Source organism: Hyperoodon ampullatus (genome assembly GCF_949752795.1).
Source record: "Hyperoodon ampullatus genome assembly, chromosome: 5".
In the NCBI taxonomy this organism is placed as follows: domain Eukaryota; kingdom Metazoa; phylum Chordata; class Mammalia; order Artiodactyla; family Ziphiidae; genus Hyperoodon; species Hyperoodon ampullatus.
This window is the reverse complement of record NC_136918.1, coordinates 33,213,401-33,239,316: the sequence shown is the minus strand read 5'-3', so window position 1 is coordinate 33,239,316 and position 25,916 is coordinate 33,213,401. Positions and strand designations below refer to the sequence as shown.

The 25,916-nt window shown below is 41.7% G+C and overlaps 1 protein-coding gene across 1 annotated transcript in view; it reads right to left on the bottom strand.

Annotated features, from left to right (window-relative positions):
- Positions 1–7,935: 7,935 nt before the first annotated feature.
- UMPS (uridine monophosphate synthetase) overlaps positions 7,936–25,916 on the bottom strand; it is a gene marked incomplete at its 5' end in the record, with an annotated part of 43,071 nt that continues 25,090 nt past the window's right edge. Inside the window, one exon of the mRNA XM_079705350.1 lies at positions 7,936–8,469. Coding sequence (XP_079561476.1) covers positions 8,300–8,469 — 170 coding nt within the window. The 3' untranslated portion in view covers positions 7,936–8,299. The remainder of the gene's footprint in view (positions 8,470–25,916) is intronic.

Sequence of the window (25,916 nt, the reverse complement as noted above, 5' to 3'; positions counted from 1 at the left end):
CTGTTTTGGTGTCTTGATTGTCAGGAGGCTGGGAACTAAATGCCAGGAAATGGAACCTACCTCCAGTTCTTATTGGGATCCCCGTCCTCTCCACTGAATCCCGCCCCCTCCGCTGACCCTCATCCTCGCCCTGCCTCCCCCTCCACACCCGCTTTCTGATCCTTCTGACGAATGTTCTGCTGCCTAGTGTCTTCATTTTAAGTGGCCTCAAAGTCTTGCAAAAAGGCAAGCTCTAAACTGTAGGTAACCATAGGGTCACGCGCCGAGGTGGTGACCTTCTAGGATAGGAGTTCTTAACCACTTTGTGTCGGTGACACTTTCAGCGTTCTAGTGAACGCTACAGACCCTTGTCAGAATAATGCTAATACGTGTGTAAACAGGGAACATATTACAAGGCCTGGGCCTATTTATGAGGGCAGCTGTTACCATTTACCATCTTAGTTTGACTTCAGAAACCCCCTGGAAGGCTCGCCAATTACAGCTTCATTGGTCCTACCTGCACAGACTATCAAACGCCTGAGACAAAAGCAGCCTCTCTCCGTTCGACCCTCACGGTAGGCCCACATGGTATTCAAGGAAGGTATTGCCCCATCTTACTAAGGAGGAAATTGAGATCGGTCCCTACCTTGGAGAGAAGATTGGCAAGTGAGACCCCAGCTCAGGGATCCCTACTCTAGTCTGATGCTCTTTCCTCTGTGTTGCACCCTCTGGGAAAAGCAAGACTGTCGTTTCTTATCTCAGAACTCTGCGGTATGACTAGAGAGTCATCTGAATTTCTGCCTTGGAGGCACACATCTCTACTGAAATTAAACGAAGTACCTCTATGTGCAGATGGAGAGATTATAAAACGCCTCTTCCCCTCCTCCTTCCTTGCATCTTTTTCTCTTGTCCTCACCTTATGAGCAGTCTCTGGTATATGCGTGGTGACCGAAAATCCAGGTACAGTTCAAGGAGCTTTTCTATTTAAAAAGTGGGGGGAAAATGACGGAAGATGACAACTGACACACATTTCATGATTCCTGGCATAAAAGTTTAACACTTTAAAGACTTTCTTCCATGAGGTGACCATGGGTTGGTGCAAGCACTGGTTTGTGGCTCATTTCCCTGCTGGTCCAGCCAGCCCTGCAGGAATGGAATATTTGTATGAGCAGTTGTATGTGATGGTTGGCATTCACATCCTGGCCTGTGACCATAAAACAATATTTTAAAACCTACACTGAACAGAACCCACCACAACTGAGGGTTGTGGGTTGCACCCATGGGAGGGTCCCACGTGGATGGGAGGGGAGAGCTGGGCAGAGGCCCCAGGAGAGACGGGGAGGCCGGGGCTGCCTTATTCTCCGCCTGCTGAGCTGTCCCTGAGGGCTCATTCCTGCTCAAGCCTCAGGGACTGTAGGCTTGACCTGAGTTGGGAGACATCCCCTATCGCATGGACCTGGAGTTTAAAAGGGGAAGAAGGCAACAGGAGGGAGGAAGAGGGGATGCTACAGCCCAAGAGTAGACCACAGGGGTTTGGGGAAGTCTGAGGGCAGCAAGGTGGCAGGGGTGAGGGCGGAAGACAAAAGCATAAGCGGGGGAAGGAGATCGGAGACTGATGAGGCTGTTTTTCCCTGAGCAAATTCTATGAGGCGAATAAGACTCTTCAGGCCATCATTCAGGTGTGCAAAAAACATTTTTATTTTTTAACATCACCATCTCTATTCAAGTGATGACAGAAAACAAAGTTACTAGGTAAAGAGGGACAGTGTTTTGTTAATCACAGTCGTTTCAGGGTCCCCTGCGCCCCATGCTGCAGGCTAAGTGCAGCAGCATGACATTGGAGGCAGGCCCACAGAGTTGCCTGTGCACACAGCACCTGCTTAGATGTCACTGTCCTCATCAGGGCCACTTTCTGCTGAAATGTCCCTACATGGTGGGGGGGAGAGCCTTCAGGCCCACCGGATCTGTTTCTCAGCTAACTTCCATGCCCTTTTCAGGGAAATGATGAAATCCTCATGTTATATGGAGCCACAGAAGCTCAGGCTGCCTCAGGCTCTGCCTCAGCCACACGTGGCCTCCAAGTCCACTGCCACGCTCCGCGCTGGGGTGGGTTTTCTGGCATCACTGCTCTCCTGGGCTCCTCCTAGAAAAGCGAGGCTCAGAGCTCCTCTGCTGTCTGTGCCTCTTTTTTCCTCCCTCCCTCCCTGCCTGGGGTGGGGATTCCGTATCACAGCCCACCCCAGGATCGGACTGTGTCCACCCCTCCACCTCCTGTTCCTCTCCCCAGGCCAGAGGAACACTCCTCCCCGGCTCCCTTGGTGGGAAGGAGAGAGGCAAACGTTCTTCCAAACCAGTCCTTAATGCCAAGACCTTGAACTTTAAAAGTTAAAAAATATTCTAATTGTTTGTTTCTCTTTGTATTTCCATTGTGGCATCCCTTTCCTGAGGCACAAAGGCCAGGTGTGGGCTTGGAAGGGCTATGGAGAAAACAGATGGAAGAGGAAAAAATAAAAGCACTTGATAATTCATTCAAAGCCAGATTACAAACTTTAAAGGTCCTAGGATCTAAAAAAAGATATAGCATCCTATGTCCTATAATCCAAAATAAAACAGCATTTAATAAAGACAGCATTAACTATAAAATAAAGAACCCTAAGGAGTCCTGATTCCCATCCCCCCTTTTTAAAAAAATACCAGATTCCTCCAAAAAACATGTTTTGGTATCCCTGCCCCACTGGTCCTCTTAGCCGTTGCCCAGTCAGCCAGGGGCGCTGATGACACGTGTCACGTCCACCTGCTAAGGGGTGGAGGAAGCAAACTGCAGAGTCCATGGTTACCTACTGGCTGACAGTGGGCTCCCTACTGAAGCACAGTATTCCCACAAGAGCCAAGTGGCTGTTTCTTTTGGAGAGATCTCTGAAAGCAGCCGCAGGTGAAGGCGGGGAAGGCAGTCTTGGTGGAGTCAAGCGTTTGTCCTCCCGGTGACCAGGGCTAGACATGGGGCGCCGCAGCACACTGTAACTATTAGTTAGCTACTGCTGCACAACCCCCCACCCCGAATCCCATGGCGTCCAGGGATGAGCACTGATTGCCATGCTCACAGGCTCGCGGGCCAGGTGGGGCCCCCGGGCATCAGGCTGCGGAAGGCTGGTGTGGGCTCTGCCCCGCTCTTATTCTCCTGGGACGTGTGGGCTAATCAGGGCATGCTCTTCTCGTGGTGGCAGAAACACAGGTCTAGACTCGGAACTGGGACCCTGACCCCTCCCCCCACATTCCATTGGCCAGAGAAACCTACACAGCTGAGTCCAACATCAGTGGGTTGTGGAAATACTCTCCACCTCAAATGGGAGGAACTGCTGAGTCGTAAGGCAAAGTGTATGGATTCAGGGAGGAAGGAAGGATGGGGACGTTAACAGAATTGCCACTTGTTTTGGTACTTTATTGAGTCCTGGTAGCAATGAGGTTGTGACTGATGGGGAAGGAAAGGCTGGCTGTCTCTTAGGATGGTATGGAAGTCCTTTTGAAAGTTTAGTTTGGAAACTAAGTTCTGTAATGACTGGGACGATGTATGTCAGGCTCACTCCCTGTGTTCAATAAATACTTGATTAAATGGTGAAAGAATATTATATGTAGAGTATGTATCTGCGTGTTGATAGAAAGGGGGACAAAGTTGAATGTATCTACCTCACAGAAATGGGGTAAAAAGTGTAATAACAAAAATACCAAATTTGAGGGTAACGACAGGGATTCTAGTCCTTACTCTGCCTGTAATTGGCTCTTCTGTAACCTTGCGTGAATCATTTCCCAATGGGACTCAATTTCATCTGTGAAATGGGGCGATCAGATTAGATGATCTCTAAGGACCTTCCAAAATCAGTTTCCTAAGATTCTGGGATATAGTCACTGCTTCAGCGACTGACAGGTCCCATTTTTACTGGCCAGATACCCCCGCTCTGCCTGTGCACTCCCGGCCTCCCTCAAGGAGCCTTTTCAGAGGCACATGCTCAGTGCCTCTCACTCACTGGTGTCGATACGAGTCAGAGCACTGAGGTGCACCATGAACACTCACAACCAGGCTGCTACAGCCCGGCAGGGGATCACAAGGCTGGGCTCAGGATTCCTGGTTGTGACAGGCCTTTCTCAGGGCCTGTGGATGTCACTACCTGTCTCCAAGCTTCCACTGTTACAGATGACTGTCTGCTGCTAGTCGGATTCCTTTCACTTTCCAAGTATTTTATTCCTCTAGATGTCTGTAAAATGTCCCATCTTTTTTTTTTTTTTTTTTTTTTTTTTGCGGTACGCGGGCTTCTCACTGCTGTGGCCTCTCCCGTTGCGGAGCACAGGCTCCGGATGCGCAGGCCCAGCGGCCATGGCTCACGGGCCCAGCCGCTCCGCGGCATGTGGGATCTTCCCAGACCGGGGCACGAACCCACATCCCCTGCATCGGCAGGCGGACTCGCAACCACTGCACCACCAGGGAAGCCCAAAATGTCCCATCTTTGAAGTTCAGTAATTTTGACAGGATGTGCCCAGGTGTATGCCTTTGTCCACAACACCTGCCTAGAACTCACTGGGCCCTTTGCTTCTGCAGACTCAAGTATTTTTTCAAACTGGGGAAAACTTCCTCAGTTATTTCTGTAAATGTTCCCTGTCCTCCCGTTGTCTTTTCCTCTTTACATTCAGGAAGCTGTTCTGTAAGCCTCTCTTCTACTCCCTCGTTATTTCCATTTCTTTGTCCCTGTTTTGAATTTTGGTATTCCTTCCACTTGATCTTCCTGCCCACAGATGTAGTTCTCAATATAATCATACCATCTTGAAATTCTTCCATCACATTTTCACATTCAAAATGAAAATTTTCATTTTAGTCCCCCCTCCCCACAACACACACAAATTGTCATCTTATTTTTGTTATTCTGAAGCGGGTCTGCTTCCGGTGGCAGTTCCTTCACCAGAAGGCACCTATGCCTGCATTCATTCAGAAACATTTGCTGGGCCCGTTCCAGGTGCAGAGATACTGCACTGAACACAAGGTGAAATCCCTGCTCTCTTGGAGCTAACACCCGTTGCAGGTGGTTTTCTTTGCTTTCCTCTCCTGGTTGCTGGATTTCCTCAGGTATTTTCTTTCTTTTGCCCACCCTGGCACGTAGCAGCAAACCCATGGTTGGTAGGAGGCCACAGACTGCATCTATGGGCCAGCACTGCACTGACCAAGATGGGCTGTCAGAAACCTCAGCTCCTCTCGTGGCAGAAACATCCAGTTGGCCCTCTGATGTGTACACACGTGCGTGTGCGCGCACACACACACAGTGCACGCGCCCTGGTCTGAGCCTCCCCACTCTTGCTCCTTGTGTCTACCCATCTCAAAGGAGATACCCCGTATCTGTTCTCTTCTTTGGAGCTCTTGGCAAAGCCTGTGGCGGTGCTTCTGGGCCTTGCCTACGTGGGCCCAGCAGCACTGTGCTAGGAGAGCTGGCTCAGTGCTGCGTGTCCTCGGGCTGCCGCCCTCACCCTCCGTGCCCTCTTCCAGAGACCGCAGACAGTCCGCATCACCATGAGTGAGGATGAGTTGGGCCTGAGGCCCCAGGCCTCTGTTGCTCACAAGCTGGTCATGAGCTGTTTGTTCCCTTCACTGTTCAGGGTCTATATTTCTGTCGCTTTAAAGTAAGGAGAGCGGACCAGGTTTCTTAGGTTCCTGCGGCACTACAAATTGACTGGCTGATGCTCTACTAAACACCCAGAGTACTGGAAGAGGCCAGTATTGATATTCTCCACTCCCATTAGTCTTACAGATGTTCTGGGCACCCTGTGAAGACTGTTCCCATTTTCTTCACTAGGGCCGGTGTTGTAAGCTCAGAGCTCATGCTCTGTAAATATTTCTTGACTGAGAAAGGGCTAAACTATTAAATGCCTCTAAAATGCTCCTATGCTGTAGTCCCCTCATAGGTCCTAGACAGCCAAGTTCTTCGACTTGTCTCAATCAATTTGTGCTCCAATGTTTTATGACTCCAGACTGTGCTGGGCTTATTCTCAAGAAACATCAAAATAAGCTGAAGTACCTGTTGAAATGCAGATTTCCAGGCCTCGCCTCAAATCTGCTGAAACAATCTCCGATGGTGGGGCCCAGGTGATTCTTTGATGCTCCTCTGATTTCCCTTCAAGTTACCCAGAAGGGGCCCTGAGTGAGCTTCAGTAACAGAACTGCTTATGGCAGGACTTTTCTCCTGCTCTCAGCAGGAGAAAGAGACCCCAAGACCATTTCATTGCAGAAGAAAAATGTGACTAACCAGGGTAGTGATGCACTAAGTGTGGTCCCTGTACCAGCAGCATTAGCATTGCCTGAGAACTTGTTAGAAATGCAAACTTTCATGTCCTATCCTAGAACTACCCAGAGTCGACAATGGAGCTGGGCCAACGTCTGATTTAACGAGACTCCAGGTGATTCTGACGCATGCTGAAGTGTGAGAACCAGTGAGTCCATTAAGTGGGCACTTGAGACCTCAGCACATTACTGCAAAGGTCTCTTGGCCTTGAGGTCACCAGGACTTTTTTTTTTTTTTGCGGTACGCGGGCCTCACTGTTGTGGCCTCTCCCATTGCGAAGCACAGGCTCCGGACGCACAGGCTCAGCGGCCATGGCTCACAGGCCTAGCCGCTCCACGGCATGTGGGATCTTCCCGGACCGGGGCACGAACCCGTGTCCCCTGCATCGGCAGGCAGACTCTCAACCACTGCGCCACCAGGGAAGCCCCAGGACTTTTAATATATCCAAGAAATTCCCATAAGTTCTTATTAGAAAAATTTCCACCTCTTCCTAACTTTCAGCTCCTCCAGAGTAGCCCCGAGGCCACACCTCTTCCATTTCCTTCCAGCCTTATTCCGCGATAATTTGCCTTTCCCAAAGGGAACTTCTCTGGAGCTTCGGCACTGGGACCCGAAGCTCAACTGGACTTCAGAGCAGAAGCTGTTAAGTGTAGACTCCAAGATAAGCACCCGGCTTAACCTAACAGGCTTCTATCTGACTCACGAAAGCTGAAGAGTGGGGCAGTCAGAGATGGGAACAGCTGTCATCCTGAGGAAATGGCAAGTGTCCTCTGACACCTGCCACTGCTTGTAGGCATGACTGAGATGAGAACAGCAGGTCAGGAGTGTGCTGGTGGAATCAGAACTGAGAGCCTTCAAATGCAACTCCCACCTCTGGAACCCCAGGGCCTTGAATGTGCAGCCGGGCCATTTCAAAATGATCACTTGAGCCCACACCCGTCACTCCCCTCACTCTAAGATGCTTCCTGAACAGACCAAAGAAATATAAAAATGGAGAAAATCTGTATCAGTATCGGAGTACAGGGATCGTCCAGAAACTGAGAAGAATTTCTAGGAGAAAGTGCACTGGGGACCAGAGTGAGAGGCTGCCTAACTAACTGCCACACGTGTGAAGTGTCCAGCCCCACCACAGTGGAGACCCAAAAACTTCAGCTCTGTTGCTGGGCTCCTTTCTCTTCATTTCTAAATGTGAAGGCTGACAGCCCTCTCTGTCAACGGCGTTTGGGACAATCATGTAGGATCCTCAAGCAAACCTCCGAATGAAACCTTAGACCTCTTGATGCTGCTGTCTTTTTAAATAAATGAAGGAGAAGCTGGTCCATTTGTAATAGAAATAAGGCAAAAGGAATCGGTGACTGGGGTTCAGCACAGGTTTAAACTGCCGCCCCGGGGAAGAACTGAGTCAGAAGCCCTCTCCATGTTGAAATGAAAGCCTGATATTGGCTGCAGGGGCTCAGCTACAGTCATCTCCTGTTTCCTACTGGGCCCCCTCCGGTGAGTGAGCAACGGCAGTGCTGGGAGCCAGCACCATTTGGACACCTGGACTATTTTAAGCAGAAGAGGAGGAGAACAGCTAATATTTAAATATTATTAGGGTACCACATTAGACGCAGAATAAAGGACACAAGAAATGCTGTACTGGTTTTAGCCTCTTCATGACCTAAAATTTCTGTCTCACGGCAATTCAAAGAATCAAAAAGTCTGATCTAGAGAAGGGGGACTTCCTCAAATGTGGAAGATTCTAACAGGACAGGGCTGTGATTGCTTAACCAACGTCAGTCTCACTAAAACACAGCTTGAAAATGAACTGATTATAGTGATAGTGCAGTGATTATAAGTCACTGAATATTTCCTGTGTGCTGTGGTAACTCCAGAAGTCATTCCACACAGGACCCATGGAAGAATCCAAGCAGTATTAAAGGCTGCTTATTATTTCAAGCCAGTGGCATCTCAGGAGACTATGTATCTTCAAGGCCTTCACAAAAATGTATCCAAGACACTCAGACAGCAAGTCTACTCAAATAAGCTTCCCAAGCAGCTTTTCTGTATGTCTCGGCTGCTTCCAGACGATTAGCTGATGTTGTTATGCCCCGGCCCACAATGATGATATCAGAACCTCGTTTGCCAATCACTTCTTGTGGGCTGTTGTATTGCTGGCCGAGATTATCACCTACAAAACCACAAAAGTTTGTTTAATTAATACAGGAAATCAGAAAACCTGTCATATGACTTTTCTGAAAAGTATCTAACCCGCTTTAAATAAAAATATGCTCTTGTTCACCACGCCCCTTCTACAGAGCAAGTGAATAAAAGCAGGTGAAGGGACTCCTTGGATTGGCCAGAGACCTCCACAGTGGGGACAGATACTAACCAATTCCTTTTCAATGTCTAATTTTAGAGCATTTATACTTTAACAGCATCAAAAAAACAAATAAATAAATTTCCTATATTGCCAAAAAAGCTTCAGTAGCAAATAAAATACGATAAAAATTGCCTCACAATTGAAGATAATTGTAGCGTATATCACAGAAGCAGTGTGACATGCTGTTGGAAAAGTCCTCGCAAGGCATCTAACCTGACCACATGTGTGAGCCAGCCTTTCCCCTCAGCCCCACCAAATGCTTAGATTACATACAAATCCTAATTCTTAATTCTGGCTTTTTTGTTCTTTAAAAAAAATTTTTTTATTGAGGTGTAACTGACTTGTAACATTAGTTTCAGGTGTACATCATGATTTGGATACATTATAAACTGATCATCACAATAAGTCTAGTTAACGTCCGTCACCTTACAGTCACAAAACTTTTTTTTCTTGTGATGAGAACTTTTAAGATCTTTTAAGAACTTAAAAGAGAACTTTTAAGAACTTAAAAGAGAGAACTTTTAAGATCTTAAAAACTTTTAAGAACTTTCAGCGATTTTCAAATATGCTATATAGTTTTATTAACAAAGTTGGCATACTGTACATTACATCCTTGTGGACTTACTCTGTAACTGGAAGTTTGTACCCTTTACCTTCACCCATTCCATCCACCCCTACCCCACAACTCTGGGAATGCCCAATCTGTTTTCTGTTGATTTTAGGTTACACATATGTGCGATCATATAGTATTTGTCTTTCTCTGACTTATTTCACTTAGCGTAATACTCTCAAGGGCATCCATCCATATTGTCACAAAGGGTAAGGTTTCATTTTTTTTTTAGATAGCTGAGTAATAGTCCATTGTATATATACACAACATCTTCCCTATCCACTCATCCATCATTGGGCACTTAGGTCGTTTCCATATCTTGGCTATCATAAATAAAGCTGCAACGAACATGGGGGTGCAGATATATCTTCAAGTTAGTGTTTTCATTTTCTTTGGATAAATACCCAGAAGTGAAATTGCTGGATCAGATGGCAGTTCTACTTTTAATGTTTTGAGGAAACTTCATACTATTTTCCATAGGAGCTGCACCAATTTACATTCTCACCAACAGTGCACAAGGGTTCCCTTTTCTCCACATCCTCGCCAACACTTGTATATCTTGTCTTTTGATAGTGGGCATCCTTGTTTTGTTTGATCATACAGGAAAAGCTTTGATAATAGCCATTCTAACAGGTGGGAGGTGGTATGTCATTGTGGTTTTGTTTTGCATTTCCCTGATGATTAGCAATGTTGAGCATCTTTTCATGTGCTTGTTGGCCATTTGCACATATTCTTTGGAAAAATGTCCATTCAGATCCTTTGCCAACTTTTTAATCTGATTTTTTGTTGTCGTTGTTATTGAGCTGTATGAGTTCTTCATATTTGGATACTAACCCCTTATCAGACATATGATTTGCAAATATCTTCTATCATTCAGTAGGTTGCCTTTTAATCTTGTTGATGGTTTCCTTTGCTGTGTGGAAGCTTTTTAGTTTGATGAAATCCCACTTGTTTATTTTTGCTTTTGTTGTTTTGGAATCAGATTTTAAAAAATCATTGCCAAGACCTATGTCAAGCAGATTACCACCTATGTTTTATTCTAGTAATTTTATGGTTTCAGATCTTACATTCACATCTTTAATCCATTTTGGATTAATTTTTGTGTATGGTGTAAGATAGTGGTCCAGTTTCATTCTTTTGAATGTGGCTAACCAGTTTTCCCAACACCATTTTATTGAAGAGACTGTCCTATCCCCATTGTATATTCTTGGCTCTTTTGTCAAAAATTAACTGACCATATATGTGTGGGTTAATTTTGGGGCTCTCTATTCTGTTCAGTTGATCTATGTGTCTGTTTTTATGCAAATACCATACAGTTTTGACTACTATAGTTTTGTAATATAATTTGAAATTAGGGAGTGTAATGCCTCCAGTTTTGTTGCTCTTTCTCCAGACTACTTTGGCTATTTGGCATCTTTTGTGATTCCAAAAAATTTCAGGATTTTTTGTTCTATTTCTGTGAAAAGTGCCATTGGAATGTTAATAGGGATTGCACTGTATCTGTAGATTGCTTTGGATAATCTGGACATCTTTATAGTATTAATTCTTCCAGTATATGAGCATGAAATATCTTTCCATTTATCTTTGTCTTCAATTTTGTTCATAAATGTCTTTGTCTTATAGTTTTCAGTGTGCATGTTTTTCAGCTCCTTGGTTAAATTTATTTGTAGGTGGGCTTCCTTGGTGGCGCAGTGGTTGAGAGTCCGCCTGCCGATGCAGGGGACACGGGTTCATGCCCTGGTCTGGGAAGATCCCACATGCCGCGGAGTGGCTGGGCCCGTGAGCCATGGCCGCTGAGCCTGTGCATCCGGAGCCTGTGCTCCGCAACAGGAGAGGCCACAACAGTGAGAGGCCTGTGTACCACAAAAAAAAAAAAAAAGTATTTGCAGGTATTTTATTCTTTTTGTTACAATTGTAAATGGGATTGTTTTCTTAATTTCTCTTTCTGATTGTTTGTTAGTGTATTAAAATGCAACAGATTTTAGACTTTATATCCTGTAACTTAACTGAATTTGTGTATTAGTTCTAACAGTTTTTTTGAGTCTGTAAGGTTTCATATATATAATATGCCATCTACAAATAGTGACAGTTTTACTACTTCCTTTCCAATTTGGATGCTTTTTGTTTCTTTTTCTTGACTAACTGCTCTGGCTAGGCTCTCCAACCACTAATGTCAATAAAAGTGGCAAAGTGGGCATTGTTGTTTGTTTCTGATCTCAGAGGAAAAGCTTCCACCAGCTTTTTCAGCATGATGTTAGCTGTGGTCCTGATTAGGTTGAGGTTAAGTTCTCTCTATACCTACTTTGTTAAGAGTCTTTATCATAAATGGATGTTGAATTTTGTCAAATGCTTTTTCTGCATCTATTGAGTCTCTCTTCCTCCTTCTGTTTTCTTCCATTGTGCTATGATGACTTTCTTTAGTGGTATGCTTAGATTCCTTTCTCTTCATCTTCTGTGTGTCTACTACAGGATTGTGCTTTGTGGTTACCATGTGGCTTACATATGACAACTTGTATCCATAACAGTCTATTTTAAGTTGATAACAACTTAAGTTTGGTTGCATTCTAAAGCTCTACATTTTAACTCCCTCCACAAGGTTTTATATTTTTGATGTCACATTTTACATCTTTTTATCTTGTATGTCCTTTAACTAATTATTGTAGTTATAATTATTTTCACTACTTTTGTCTCTTAACCTTTTAAGTGGTTGATCCACTACCTTTTTCAGTGAAGTTTATTCTTTCCTATGTTTTCTTGTTACTAATTAGCACCCTTTCTTTTCAGCTTAAAGAAGTCCTTTAACATTTCTTGTAAGGCTGGTTTAATGATGATGAACTCCTTTAGGTTTGCTAATCTGGAAAATTCTCTCCTTCAATTCTGAATAACTCTGCTAGGTAGAGTTCTTGTTGCAAGTTTTTTTTTCCCCCCCCTTCAGCACTGTATATTATCATGCCACTACTTTCTGGCCTGGAAAGTTTCTGCTGAAAAATCTGCTGATAGTCTCATGGAGGTTCCCTTGTACATAACAAGTTGTTTTTCTTTTGCTGCTTTTAAGATTCTCTCCTTGTATTTAGCTTTTGGTGTTTTAATTATAATGTGTCTTGATGAGGGTCTCTTTGGGTTCATCTCATTTGGAACACTCTGGACTTTCTGCATCTGGATGTCTGTTTCCTTCCCTAGGGTAGGGAAGTTTTCACCCACTATTTCATCAAGTTTTCTATTCCTTTCTCTCTCTTCTTTTGGGACTCCTATAATGAGAATGTCAGTCTGATAGATGTGTCCAATAAGTCCATTAAGCTATCTTCACTTTTTTCATTCTTTTTTGGTTTTGCTGTCCTGATTGGGTAAGTTCCACTGCCTTGTCTTCAAGTTCATTTCTTTGCTTCATCTAGTCTGCTTCATCTAGTCTGAACCCCTCTAGTGTATTTTTCAGTTATGTTACTGTATTCCTCAGCTCTGTGACTATTTAATACATATATTTTCCATCTCTGTTGAAGTTGAGTTTGGGAGCATCTTTATGACCATTACTTTGAACTCTTTATTGGGTAAATTATTTATCTCCATTTCATTTAGGTCTTTTCCTCAGGCTTTTATCTTGTTCTTTCATTTGGAACATATGCCTCTGTTTCTTCATTTTGCTTGACTCTGGGTTGGTTTCTATGCATTACATGAAACAACTGTCTCAGCTGGTCTTAAAGGAGTAGCCTCATGTATGAATGAAACTTGTCATTCAACCCTACCCTAGCTCCTGGTTGTTTCTCAAATCTTTTGATCGTCAAAGCAGCCTATTATATTTGTAATAGCTCCGAGTACCCGAGGGTATGCCAAGACCTATCAGTGTCCCAAAGGAGAGGGTCTCAGTCAGCTCCTAGATTCATTCTCTGATTGCCATGGCTAGGACTTCCAAAACTATGTTGAATAACAGTGGTGAGAGCAGAAATCCTTGTCTTGTTCTTGATCTTAGAGGAAATGCTTTCAGCTTTTTATCACAGTGGGTTTGTCATATATGGCCTTTATTATGTTGAGGTAGATTCCCTCTATGCCCAGGTTCCAGAGAGTCTTCATCATAAACGGGTGTTGAATTTTGTCAAAAGCTTTTTTCTGCATCTATTGATATGATCATATGGTTTTTATTCTTCAATTTGTTGATGTGGTGTATCACACTGATTGATTTGTGGATACTGAAAAATCCTTGCATCCAGTGGAATAAATTCCACTTGATCATGGTGTATGATCCTTTTAATGTATTGTTGGATTCGGTTTGCTAGTATTTTGTTGAGGATGTTTGCATCTATGATCATCAGTGATATTGGCTTGTAATTTTTTTGTGTGGTATCTTTGTCTGATTTTGGTATCAGGGTGATGGTGGCCTCATAGAATGAGCTTGGGAGTGTTCCTTCCTCTGCAATTTTTTGGAAGAGTTGCAGAAGGACAGGTGATAACTCTTCTCTAAATTTGATAGAATTCTACTATGAAGCCATCTGGTCATGGACTTTTGTTGGGTGTAAGTTTTTTACTCGGTTTCAATTTCAGTACCTGTGATTGGTCTGTTCATATTTTCTATTTCTTCCTGGTTCACTCTTGGGTGCTTGTACCTTTCTAAGAATTTGTCCATTTCTTCTAGATTGTCCATTTTATTGACATATAGTTGCCTGTAGTAGTCTCTTATGATCCTTCATACTTCTGTGGTGTCCTTTGTAACTTCTCCTTTTTCATTTCTAATTTTATTGATCTGAGACCTCCTTTTTTTCCTTGATGAGTCTGGCTAAAGGTTTATCAATTTTGTTTATCTTTTCAAAGAACCAGCTTTTAGTTTCATTGATCTTTTCTATTGTTTTCATCATCTCCATTTCATTTATTTCTGCTCTGATCTATATGATTTCTTTCCTTCTACTAACTTTTGGTTTTGTTTGTTCTTCTTTCTCTAGTTGCTTTAGGTATAAAGTTAGGTTGTTTGAGATTTCTGTTTCCTGAGGTAAGATTGTATTGCTATAAATATAGATTGTACAGATTGTACTGCTTTTGCTGCATCCCGTAGGTTTTGGATCGTTGTGTTTTCATTTTCATTTGTCTCTAGGTATTTTTTGATTTCTTCAGTGATCCATTGGTTGTTCAGTAACATATTGTTTAACCTCCACGTGTCTTGTGTTTTTTAGGTTTTTTTCCCTTGTAATTGATTTCTAATTTCATAATGTTGTGGTCAGAGAAGATGCTTGATATGATTTCAATTTTCTTAAACTTACTGAGGCTTGCTTTGTGGTCCAGGATGTGATCTATCCTGGAGAATGTTCCTTGTGAGCTTGAGAAGAATGTGTATTCTGCTGCTTTCAGATGGAATGTTCTATAAATATCAATTAAGTTCATCTGGTCTAATGTGTCATTTAAGGCCTGTGTTTCCTTATTGATTTTCTGTCTGGAGGATCTGTCCATTGATGTAGGTGGGGTGTTAAAGTCCCCCACTATTATTGTGTTACTATCAATTTCTTTTATGGATGAAACCTTATATATTAAGGTGCCCTTATGTTGGGTGCATATTTATTTACAATTGTTCTATCTTCTTGGATTGATCCCTTGATCATTATGTAGTGTCCTTCTTTTCTCTTATAACAGTCTTTATTTTAAAGTCTATTTTGTCTGATATGAGTATTGCTATTCCAGTTTTCTTTTGATTTCCATTTGCATGGAATACCTTTCTCCATCCCCTCACTTTGTCTGTATGTGTCCCTATATTTAAAGTGGGTCTCTTCATATATACACTAATATGTATAAAATAGATAACTAATGAGAACATGCTGTATAGCACAGGGAACTCTACTTCACTTTGCTGTACAGTAGAAACTAACACAACACTGTAAAACAACTATACCCCAGTAAAAAAAAAAAAAAAAAGAAAAGAAAACAAACACCACTAACCATTAGGAAAATGCAGACCATGAAGAAATATCACTACCTACCCACTAGAACAACTAAAATGAAAAATATAGCAACAATACCAGATGTTGAATAAAGATGTTAAAAAAAAAAAAACCAGGTGTTGGCGAGATTGTGGAAAAACTGAATCCCTCATACATTGCTGGTGGGAATATAAAATGATACAGCCACTTTGTAAAAGAATTTAGCTGTTTCTTTAAAAACCAAATATACACTTGCCATACAACTCAGTAATCATACTCCTGGGCATTTACTTGGCAATAAAAAAGAATAAACTATCAATACACACACATGCACACAAAAATATAAAAATAATAAAGTGGGTCTCTTGTAGACAGCGTATATACAAGTCTTGTTTTTGTATCCATTCAACCAGTCCATGTCTTTTGGTTGGAGCATTTAATCCATTTACATTTAAGGTAATTATTGATATGTATGTTCATATTGCCATTTTGTTAATTGTTCTGGATTTGTTTTTATAAGTCTTTTTTCTTCCCTTCCTCTTTTGTTCTCTCGTGATTTGATGACTATCTCTTTTTGTTGTTGTTGTTGTTTTTGTTTTGCGGTATGCGGGCCTCTCACTGCTGTGGCCTCTCCCGTTGCGGAACACAGGCTCTGGACGCGCAGGCTCAGCGGCCATGGCTCACGGGCCCAGCCACTCCGCGGCATGTGGGATCCTCCCGGACCAGGGCATGAACCCGTGTCCCCTGCATCGGCAGGCGGACTCTCAACCACTGCGCCACCAGGGAAGCCCTGATGACCATCTTTAGTGTTGTGTTTGTATTCCTTTTTTGTGTGTGTATCTACTGTAGATTTTTGGTTTGCCATTACCATGAGGTTTTTACATAGCCATCTATATATATACAAGATTGTTTTAAGTTGTTGGTCTCTTAATTTCAAATGCATTTCCAATATCCTGCATTTGTACTCTCCTCCTCTCACAATTGCTGATTTTGATATCAAATTTGTGTGTGGATGATCTCCTACCTTTACTGTATGTTTACCTTTACTGGTGAGCTTTCCCATTCGTAATTTTCTTATTTCTAGTTGTGGTCTTTTCTTTTCCATCTAGAGAAGTTCCTTTAGCATTGTTGTAAAGCTGTTTTGATGGTGATGAATACTCTTAGCTTTTGCTTGTCTGTAAAGCTTTTGATTTCTCTGTTGAATCTAAACAAGAGCCTTGCTGGGTGGAGTATTCTTGGTTGCTGGTTCTTCTCTTTTATCACCTTAAATTTATCATGCCACTCCCTTCTGGCCTGCAGAATTTCTGCTGAAAAATCAGCTGATAACCTTGTGGGGATTCCCTTGTATGTTATTTGTTGTTTTTAATATTATCTCTTTGTCTTTAATCTTTGTTGATTTGATTAATATGTGTCTCAGTGTGTTCCTCCTTGGGTTTATCCTACATGGGACTCTGTGCTTCCTGGACTTGAGTGTCTCCTTTCCCATGTTAGGAAAGTTTTTGGCCATTATCTCTTAAAATATTTTCTAAGGCCCTTTCTCTCTCTTTTCTCCTTCTGGGACCCCTATAATGTGAATGTTGGTGCATTTAATGTTGTCCCAGAGGCCTCTGTCCTCATTTCATTTTTTATTTTTATTGGAGTATAGTTGCTTTACACTGTTGTGTTAGCTTCTACTGCACAGCAAAATGAATCAGCCATACATATGCATATATCACCTCCCTTTTGGATTTCCTTCCCATTTAGGACACCAGTGCATTAAGTTGAGTTCGCTGTGCTATACAGTACATTCCTATCAGCTATTTTATACATAGTATCAATAGTATATATGTGTTGATTCCAATCTCCCAATTCCTCACACCCCACTGCTTTCCTCCTTCATATCCATACATTTGTTCTCTACGTCTGTGTCTCTATTTCTGCTCTGTAACTGAGGTCATGTATACCATTTTTCTAGATTCCACATATATGCTTTAATATTTGTTTTTCTCTTTCTGATTTACTTCACTCTGTATGGCACTCTTTTAGGTCCATTCACATCTCTGCAAATGACCCAATTTCATTCCTTTTTATGGCTGAGTAATATTCCATTCTATATATGTACCACGTCTTCTTTATCCATTCCTCTGTTGATGGACATTTAGCTTGCTTCCATGTCCTGGCTATTGTAAATAGTGCTACCATTTTTCTTTCTTTATTCTGTTCTGCAATAGTGGTTTCCACCAATCTGTTTTCCAGCTCGCTTATTTGTTCTACTGCCCTATTTATTCTGCTACTGATTCCTTCTAGTGTATTCTTCATTTCAGTTATTGTACTGTTCATCTGTTTGTTCTCTGAAGCTTGTAGCTTTTTTTTTGGCTGCACTGTGCAGCATGTGAGGATCTTAGTTTCCCAACCAGGGATCAAACCCATGCTCCCTGCAGTGGAAACATGGAATCTTAACCACTGGACCACCAGGGAAGTCCCCTAGCTCTTTATTAAACATTTCTTATATCAGTCTGTGCCTCCATTCTTTTTTTTTTTTTTTTAGTTTCTGCTTTATAACAAAGTGAATCAGTCATACATATACATCTGTTCCCACATCCCTTCCCTCCTGCGTCTCCCTCCCTCCCCATCCCACCCCTCTAGGCGGTCACAAAGCACCGAGCCGATCTCCCTGTGCTATGCGGCTGCTTCCCACTAGCTATCTACCTTACGTTTGGTACTGTATATATGTCCATGCCTCTCTTTCGCTTTGTCACAGCTGTGCCTCCATTCTTTTTCCAAGATCTTGGATCATCTTTACTATCATTACTCAGGCAATCTACCTGAAAAAGAAGGCAATCTACCTGAAAAAGAATTTAATCTCCACTTCACTTAGTTGTTTTTCTGGGGTTTTATCTTGTTCCTTCATCTCTGCCATCTCATTTTGTCTAATTTTCTGTGTTTGTGGTCTCCGTTCCTCAGGCTGCAGGATTGTAGTTCTTGCTTCTGTTGTCTGCCCCATGGTGGGTGAGGTTGGTCCAGGGGCTGGTGCCTGCCCACTGGTGGATGGAGCTGGGTCTTGTCTCTGGTGGGCAGGGCCATCTCAAGGGCTATATTTGCAGGCAGCTGTGGGGTCAGGACGACTTTAGGCAGCCTGCTTGTTGATGGGTGGAGCTATGTTTCCACCCTGTTTGTTGTCTGGCCTAAGGTGTCCCAGCACTGGAGCCTGCAGGCTGTTGGGTAGGGCCAGGCCTCACCAAAATGGTGACCTCAGGGAAAGCTCATGCTGATGAATATTTCCTGGGGCCTCTGCCACCAGTGTACCTGCCCTACAGTGAGCCACAGCCAACCCTCACCTCCCCAGGAGACCCTCTAAGATCTGCAGGTAGGTCTGACCCAGCCCTCTATGGAGTCACTGCTTTCCTCTGGGTCCAAGTGCACGTGAAACCTTGTGTGTGCCCTCCAAGAGTGGAGTCTCTGTTTCCCCCAGTCCTATGGAGCTGCTGCACTCAAGCCCCACTGGCCTTCAAAGCCAAATGCTCCGGGGGCTCCTTCTCCTGATGCTAGACCCCCACTGAGGCTGGGGAGCCTGATGTGGGGCTCAGAACTCTCACTCCTGTGGGAGAACCTCTGTGATATAATTATTTTCCAGTTTGTGGGTCACCCACCCGGCAGGTAAGGAATTTGATTATATGGTAAAAGTGCCCCTCCTACTGTCTTGTTTTGGCTTATCTTTGGGTGTGGAACTTCTTTTTTTCGTAGGTTCAAATCTTTTTTTGCCAGTGGTTGTTCAGCGATTTTGGTGTTTTTGTGAGAGGAGGTAAGCTCAAGTCTTTCTACTCCACCATCTTGTCTCCAACCCTGGCAATAGCTTTTGAAGTATGCAAATACATACATACAGTCCCGTGGGACTGCAAGCATAAGTTCTGCTGCCCCCAGATGAGCATCTAAATTCTTTTCTGGGAGATAACAGCTGTAGTGAGGCAGAAAGAGAGTGCAAAGATGGTGTCCATCAGCTTATGTTCCCTGAAAACAGCTCTGTAGGCCTCAGGCCAAAGCTCCTGGACAAGCAAACAGGCCTCTTTCACAGAAAGATGGGGGTGTTTCAGTATGCTGTCTGTGCAGTGCCCTGGGGGGTGGTAGCCTGCCAGGAACTGTCTCTTCAATTGTTAGTCCCACTGGACACAGGAACATAAGCTCCCCCTGGCCTTTAGGGCCAAGCAATCAAGGGGTGTTCCCTGGGCAGCAACTGCAAAAATCAGGGCACCAGCCACATGTAAAAGCTCCCTTCCAGGAGATGAGGAAAGGGAAAGTGCGAAGATGTGCCCAATGGCTGTAGCAAAGCTGACAGGGAGTGTAAAGATGGCACCTGTGGGAAAAAGTTAAAAAGAAAAAAAGAGAAAGAGATGCTGCTGCCAGCCAAAGCAGAGGGAGAGTGTGAAGATTGTGCCCACCAGTCTCTGTCCCTGGAGGGTGTTCCAGCAAGCTCTTGGAGATGTGTGTTAAAGTTTATGCCTACCCCTCAGGCCAACTCTTTAATATTAGCAAACGAGCCTTTTTTACTTAAAGTCTGAGCACGGGCTCCCTCTGAGCTGGGTCCTGGGGCAGGTGAGTCTGAGCTTGCAAGGCTTTTAAGAGCCATTTCTCAGATCACTACTGTCTTGTGGGTCTTGTGGACATAAGCCCCATTGACTTTCAAAACTAGATGTTTTGGGGGGCTCATCTTTCAGGTACAGGTCTTAAAAGTTATGGTGCCTCATGTGTAGTTCAAACCCTTCACTCCTCAGGGAGAAGCTCTGGGTTTTGAGTTCCACCCTGATTCTGCGTCTCCATACCAGGGGTGGGGTTAGCAGTGAGGTTGCATCCCAGCCTCTCCTACCCACTTCAATGCGGTTTTCTTCTCCTTTGCCTGATGTGTAGTCTGTGCTCAGCCAGCCTTTCCAAGGAAATTGTTCCACACATAGCTATAGACTCAGTTTGTCTGTGGGAGGAGGTCAGTTCAGGATCTTCCTACATTGCCATCTTGAACCAGAACCCCACTTTTTCCTTCTTTTTAAATTCTGCTGTTCCAGAAGCCTCCTATAAATGGCTTATTATTATCTTTCAAATCCAAGATGCTTTAAAAATCCCTAAAAGCCTAGATCCTAACTGTACTTATCTAGCCAAAGATTGTGGAGGCTTCCAATGAACATTAACAGTTGCCAAGCAGAGTGCTTACTCTGTGCTAAGACATTGTGCTAAGTTGCTTTATGTACATTATCTCATTAAGCCTCTCAGCAACCCTGTGAGGTTCAACAGTGTTACTAACCACATTTTACAGATCAAGAAAACGAGACCTAAAGAATGGAAGTGACTTGTCCAAAGATACTGGAAGGGCCAGGAATACAAATCTACCTGATTCATGTAATGTTCAGCACAAATGTAGAGTTTAAAAATTGCAGAGTATTTAAGCCAACTATCCTAAAGCCTTAGATAGGCAAGTCATTCTGCTGAGGCCTACTCTGTAGTATATAAAACCTGTAATGTGAAACTTGAGAAATGGAACAGAGACCTCCAATCCTCCCTAACCCCAGGGGAACATCTACTTTTCTTTGGTTAACCTTCTATAATGTTTTTTGTTTAAAGTACTTAATTGAAATCAAAACCCCAAAAAGGTAGTATCTTTCTTTACAAGTGTGGTTATATTATTTATATAAAATAACTATCTCCGTCAAGTTTGATAGGTATCCAACAGTTCCAGTATTTCAGGGTTTTTAAAAAAAAACAAGGTTTACCAAATCTAGTCTCAATCATTACATTCTCAGTGTTCCACTCACAGAAACACCAACTCTTACATCTGCTCCTATACAGCACATCATCCATCCCTTCAATATCTGTATAAGAAGTATTTACAGAACCTTTATGATGCACAGGGGTACTGTGCTAGAGGATATGCATTCTTCAGAAAGAGCTCTCATCCTCAAGGAGTTTGTAGCCTAGTGGGAGAGTATTCCAAAACTCTACACATGCAAAAAATAACAAGGATGTTCAGTTTGTAAAAAGTCCAAATGCATCAACAGGGGAGTGCTTAAACATATTATGGCCCAACTGTAACTAGGATACACTATGAAGTTGTAAAAAGGTAACTCTAGACATGGAAACGTAACACAGCAGCACATACACAAAACATTCTCCATACTCTATGAAGCAGAGTTGTTTTCATCTTAAATTGTTTTGCTGAGAACCAGATGTTCACAGTTCCAATCTTAAGAAAGGAAACAGATGGAAAGTGGGATAGAATGAACTCCCATTCCTGTGATAAGCAAGATTTCTTGTACAATAACCAATTCAGGAAAAATGTTTCCAGGTCACCATTTCTTCCCCATTCAAAGCTGAGCAATCAAGATGGCAGAGAAAAAGAATGAGAAGCTCACCTCCTCCCACAAATACATCAAAAAATACATCTATATGTGGAACAATTCTCACAGAATCCTACTGAACGCTGGCAGAAGACCTCAGACTTCTGAAAGGACAAAAAGAATTTCCACATAACCAGGTAGGAGAAAAGAAAAAAAAACAGAAATCTGGACAGGACCTGTACCCCTGGGAGGGAGCTGTGAAAGAGGAAAGACTCCCGCGGAAACCCCCTCACCAGCAGGAAAAGGGATCAAAAATGTATTTGAAGAAATTATGGCTGAAAATTTCCCAAACCTAAAGAAGGAAACACATCCAGGTACAGGAAACACAGAGGGTCCCAACAAGATGAACCCAAACAGACCTACACCAAGACATAGTATAATTAAAAAGGCAAAAGTTAAAGAGAGGATTCTAAAGGCAGCAAGAGAAAAACAGTTCATTACAAGGAAACTGCCCCCCCCCCCATAAGGCTCTCAGCTGATTTCTCTACAGAAACGTTGCAGGCCAGGAAGGAGTAGCAAAATATATTCAATCATTTAGAATAGGAGAGAGAGAATTTCTTAGACAAGCAAAAACTAAAAATACAGCAATACTAAACCTATCATAAAAGATATTTTGAAAGGTCTTCTTCTCTAAATAGAAAAGCAAGAAGCTATATCAAAGAGAAAATTATAATCAAAAAGTAAATCACTTAAATAAGCCACTATACAGATTAAAAAGGAAAAACATAAATTTTGTGTGTGTGAAAGTGATGATGACCACAGTGAACAGCAAAAGGACAAACATGAAGATGTAAAAGAGGACACCAAAATCATAAAATGTTGAGAAGAGTTAAGAAAATGTAGATTCTTTTTTTTTTAGAATGTATTTGAGCCTATATGACTACCGGTCTAAAGCAAGTAGATATATGAAGGGGTTAACATACTTGAAAAACAGGGTAACCACAAGTCAAAAAACACACAATAGATTCACAAAAACCAAAAAGAAGAGAACACAAGAATAAAATAAAAGGAAATCAAACCACAAAGGAAAAACAAAGAAAAGGGGAAGAAGAGGAGGTACAGAATTAACTGGAAAAAAAGATTTAAAATGGCAATAAATACACATCTATCAAGAATTACCTTAAACATCAATGGACTAAATGCCCCAATCAAAAGGCACAGAGTGGCAGACTGGATAAAAAAACAAAAGCCTACAATATGCTGCCCGTAAGAGACCCACTTTAGGGCAAAGGACACACAGACAGATTGAAAGTGAGGGGATGGAAAAAGATATTTCATGCAAACGGAAATGATAAGAAAGCAGGGATCACAATACTTGTATCAGACAAGATAGACTTTAAAACAAAGGCCATAAAAAAAAGATAAAGAAGGACACTATATAATGATAAAAGGATCAATACAAGAAGAGGATATTACTCTCGTCAACATATATGTACCTAATATAGGAGCGCCTTAATACATAAAACAAATATTAACAGGCATAAAGGGAGAAATTGACTGGAATACCGTAACAGTAGGAGACCTTAACACCCCACTCACATCAATGGACAGATCCTCCTAGACAGAAAATCAATAAGGTATCAGAGATCCTAAATGATACAACAGAACAGTTAGACTTAATTGAGATTTTTAGAACATTACATCCAAAAAACCCAGAATACACATTCTTTTCAAGTGCACGTGGAACATTCTCTAGGATTGACCACATACTAGAGCGCAAAGCAAGCCTCAACAAATTTAACAGGATAGAAATTATTTCAGGCATCTTTTCTGACCACACCAGCATGAAACTAGAAATCAACCTTAGAAAAAGAAATGAGAAAAAAACAATTACATGGAGTCTAAACAACATGCTACTAAAAAAACCAATGGGTCAATGATGAAATCAAAGAGGAAATTAAAAAAATACCTTGAGACAAATGACAATGAAAACACAGCCATACATTATCTGTGGGATGTCACAAAAGCAGTTGTTAGAGGCAAGTTCATAGCAATACAAGCCCTCCTCAAAAAACTAGAAAAATCTCAAGCAACCTAATCTACTACCTAAAAGAATTAGAAAAAGAACAAACAAAACCTAAAGTCAGCAAAAGGAAGGAAATAATAAAGATCAGAGACAAAAAATGTAAAATAAAGATTTTTTAAAAAAACAACAGATAAAATCAATAAAACCAAGAGCTGGTTCTTTGACAGTGTAAACAAAATTGACAAACCTTTGGCCAGGCTCATCAAGAAGAGAGAGAACCCAAAGAAAAAAGGAGAAATAAACAATACTGCAGAAATACAAAACACTGTAAGAGAATATTATGAACAATTACATGCCAACAAATTTGCCAACCTAGAAGAAATGGACAAGTTTTTCTAGAAACATGCAGCCCACCAAAACTGAATCAAGAAGAAATAAATAATCTGAACAGACCAATCACTAGAAGTGAAATAGAATCTGTAAAAACAAAAAACCAAACAAACAAAACTCCTTACAAACAAAAGTTCAGGACCAGGTGGCTTCACAGGCAAATTCTACCAAACATATAAAGAAGAACTTATACCAATCCTTCTCAAAATCTTCCAAAAGATTGAAAAGGAGGGAACACTCTCAAAGACATTCTATGAAGCCACCATCACGCTGATACCAAGACCAGACAAATATACCACTAAAAAAAAAAAATTACAGGCCAATATCTTTGATGAGTACAGGAGCAAAAAACTACCAGCAAAACCAAATAAAATATTAGCAAAATATTAGCAAACCAAATCCAACAACACATAAAAAAGATCATGCACCACAACCAAGTTGGATTCACCCCAGGATCACAGGTATGGTTCAACAAATGCAAATCAATTAATGTGATACATCACATTAACAAAGAAAAGACAAAAATCACATGGTCGTCTAAATAGATACAGAAAAAGCATTTGATAAAATTCAACATCCATTCATGATAAAAACTCTTACCAAGGTGGGTTATAGAGGAAACATATCAACATAATAAAAGCTATTTATGACAAACCCACAGCCAATACAATACTCAACAGTGAAAAGCTGAAATCCTTCCTGCTAAAATCTGGAACAAGGTTGCCTACTCTCATGACTTCTATTCAACATAGTATTGGAATTCAGACAAGAAAAAGAAACAAAAGGTATCCAAATTGGAAGGGAAGACGTAAAATTGTCATTCTATGCAGATGACATGATACTATATATAGAAAACCCTAAAGAACTGATAAATTCAGCAAGGTAGCAGGATACAAGATTAACATACAGAAATGGGTTGCATTTCTTTACACTAACAACACAATATCAGAAAGGGAATGTAAAAAAAAATACCTTTTAAAGTCATACAGAAAAAAAACAAACTTAGGAATAAAGCTGACCAAGGAGGTGAAAGATTTATATGCTGAGAACTATAAAACATTAATAAAGGAAATTGAAGATGATTTAAAGAAATGGAAAGATATCCCAGGCTCTTGTATTAGAAGAATTAATATCATCATTAAAATGGCCATACTACCCAAAGCAATCTACAGATTTAACATGATCCCTATCAAATTACCCATGACATTTTTCACAGAACTAGAACAAATAATCCTAAAACTTATATGGAACCAAAAAAGACCCAGAATTGCCAAAGCAATCCTGAGGGAAAAGAACAAAGCAGGAGGCATAAACCTCCCAGACTTCAGACAATACTACAAAGCTACAGTAATCAAAACAGTGTGGAACTGGCATGAAAACAGACATGGATCAATGGAACAGAAATAGAGAGCCCAGAAATAAACCTACATACCTATGGTCAATCTTGACAAAGGAGACGAGAATATACAATGGAGAAAAGACAATCTCTGCAGCAAGTGGTGTTGAGAATGCTGGACAGCCACATGTAAATCAATGAAGTTAGAACACACCCTCACACCATGCACAAATATAAACTCAATATGGCTTAAAGACTTAAATATATGACATGACACCATAAAACTCCTAGAAGAGAACATAGGCAAAATATTCTCTGACATAAACCATACTAATGTTTTCTTAGGTCAGTCCCAAGGCAATAGAATAAAAGCAAAAATAAGCAAATGGGACGTAATCAAACTTACAAGCTTTTGCACAGCAAAGGAGACAATCAGCAAAACGAAAAGACAAACTACGGAACGGGAGAAAAAATTTGCAAACAATGTGACTGACAAGGGCTTGATTTCAGAAAATATACAAACAGCTCATGCAACTCAACAACAATTAAAAAAAACAACCCAATCAAAAAAATGGGCAGGAGACCTAAATAGACATTTCTCCAAAGAAGACATACAAATGGCCAATAGGCACATGAAAATACGTTCAATATCACTAATTATTAGAGAAATGCAAATCAAACCTACAATGAGGTACCATCT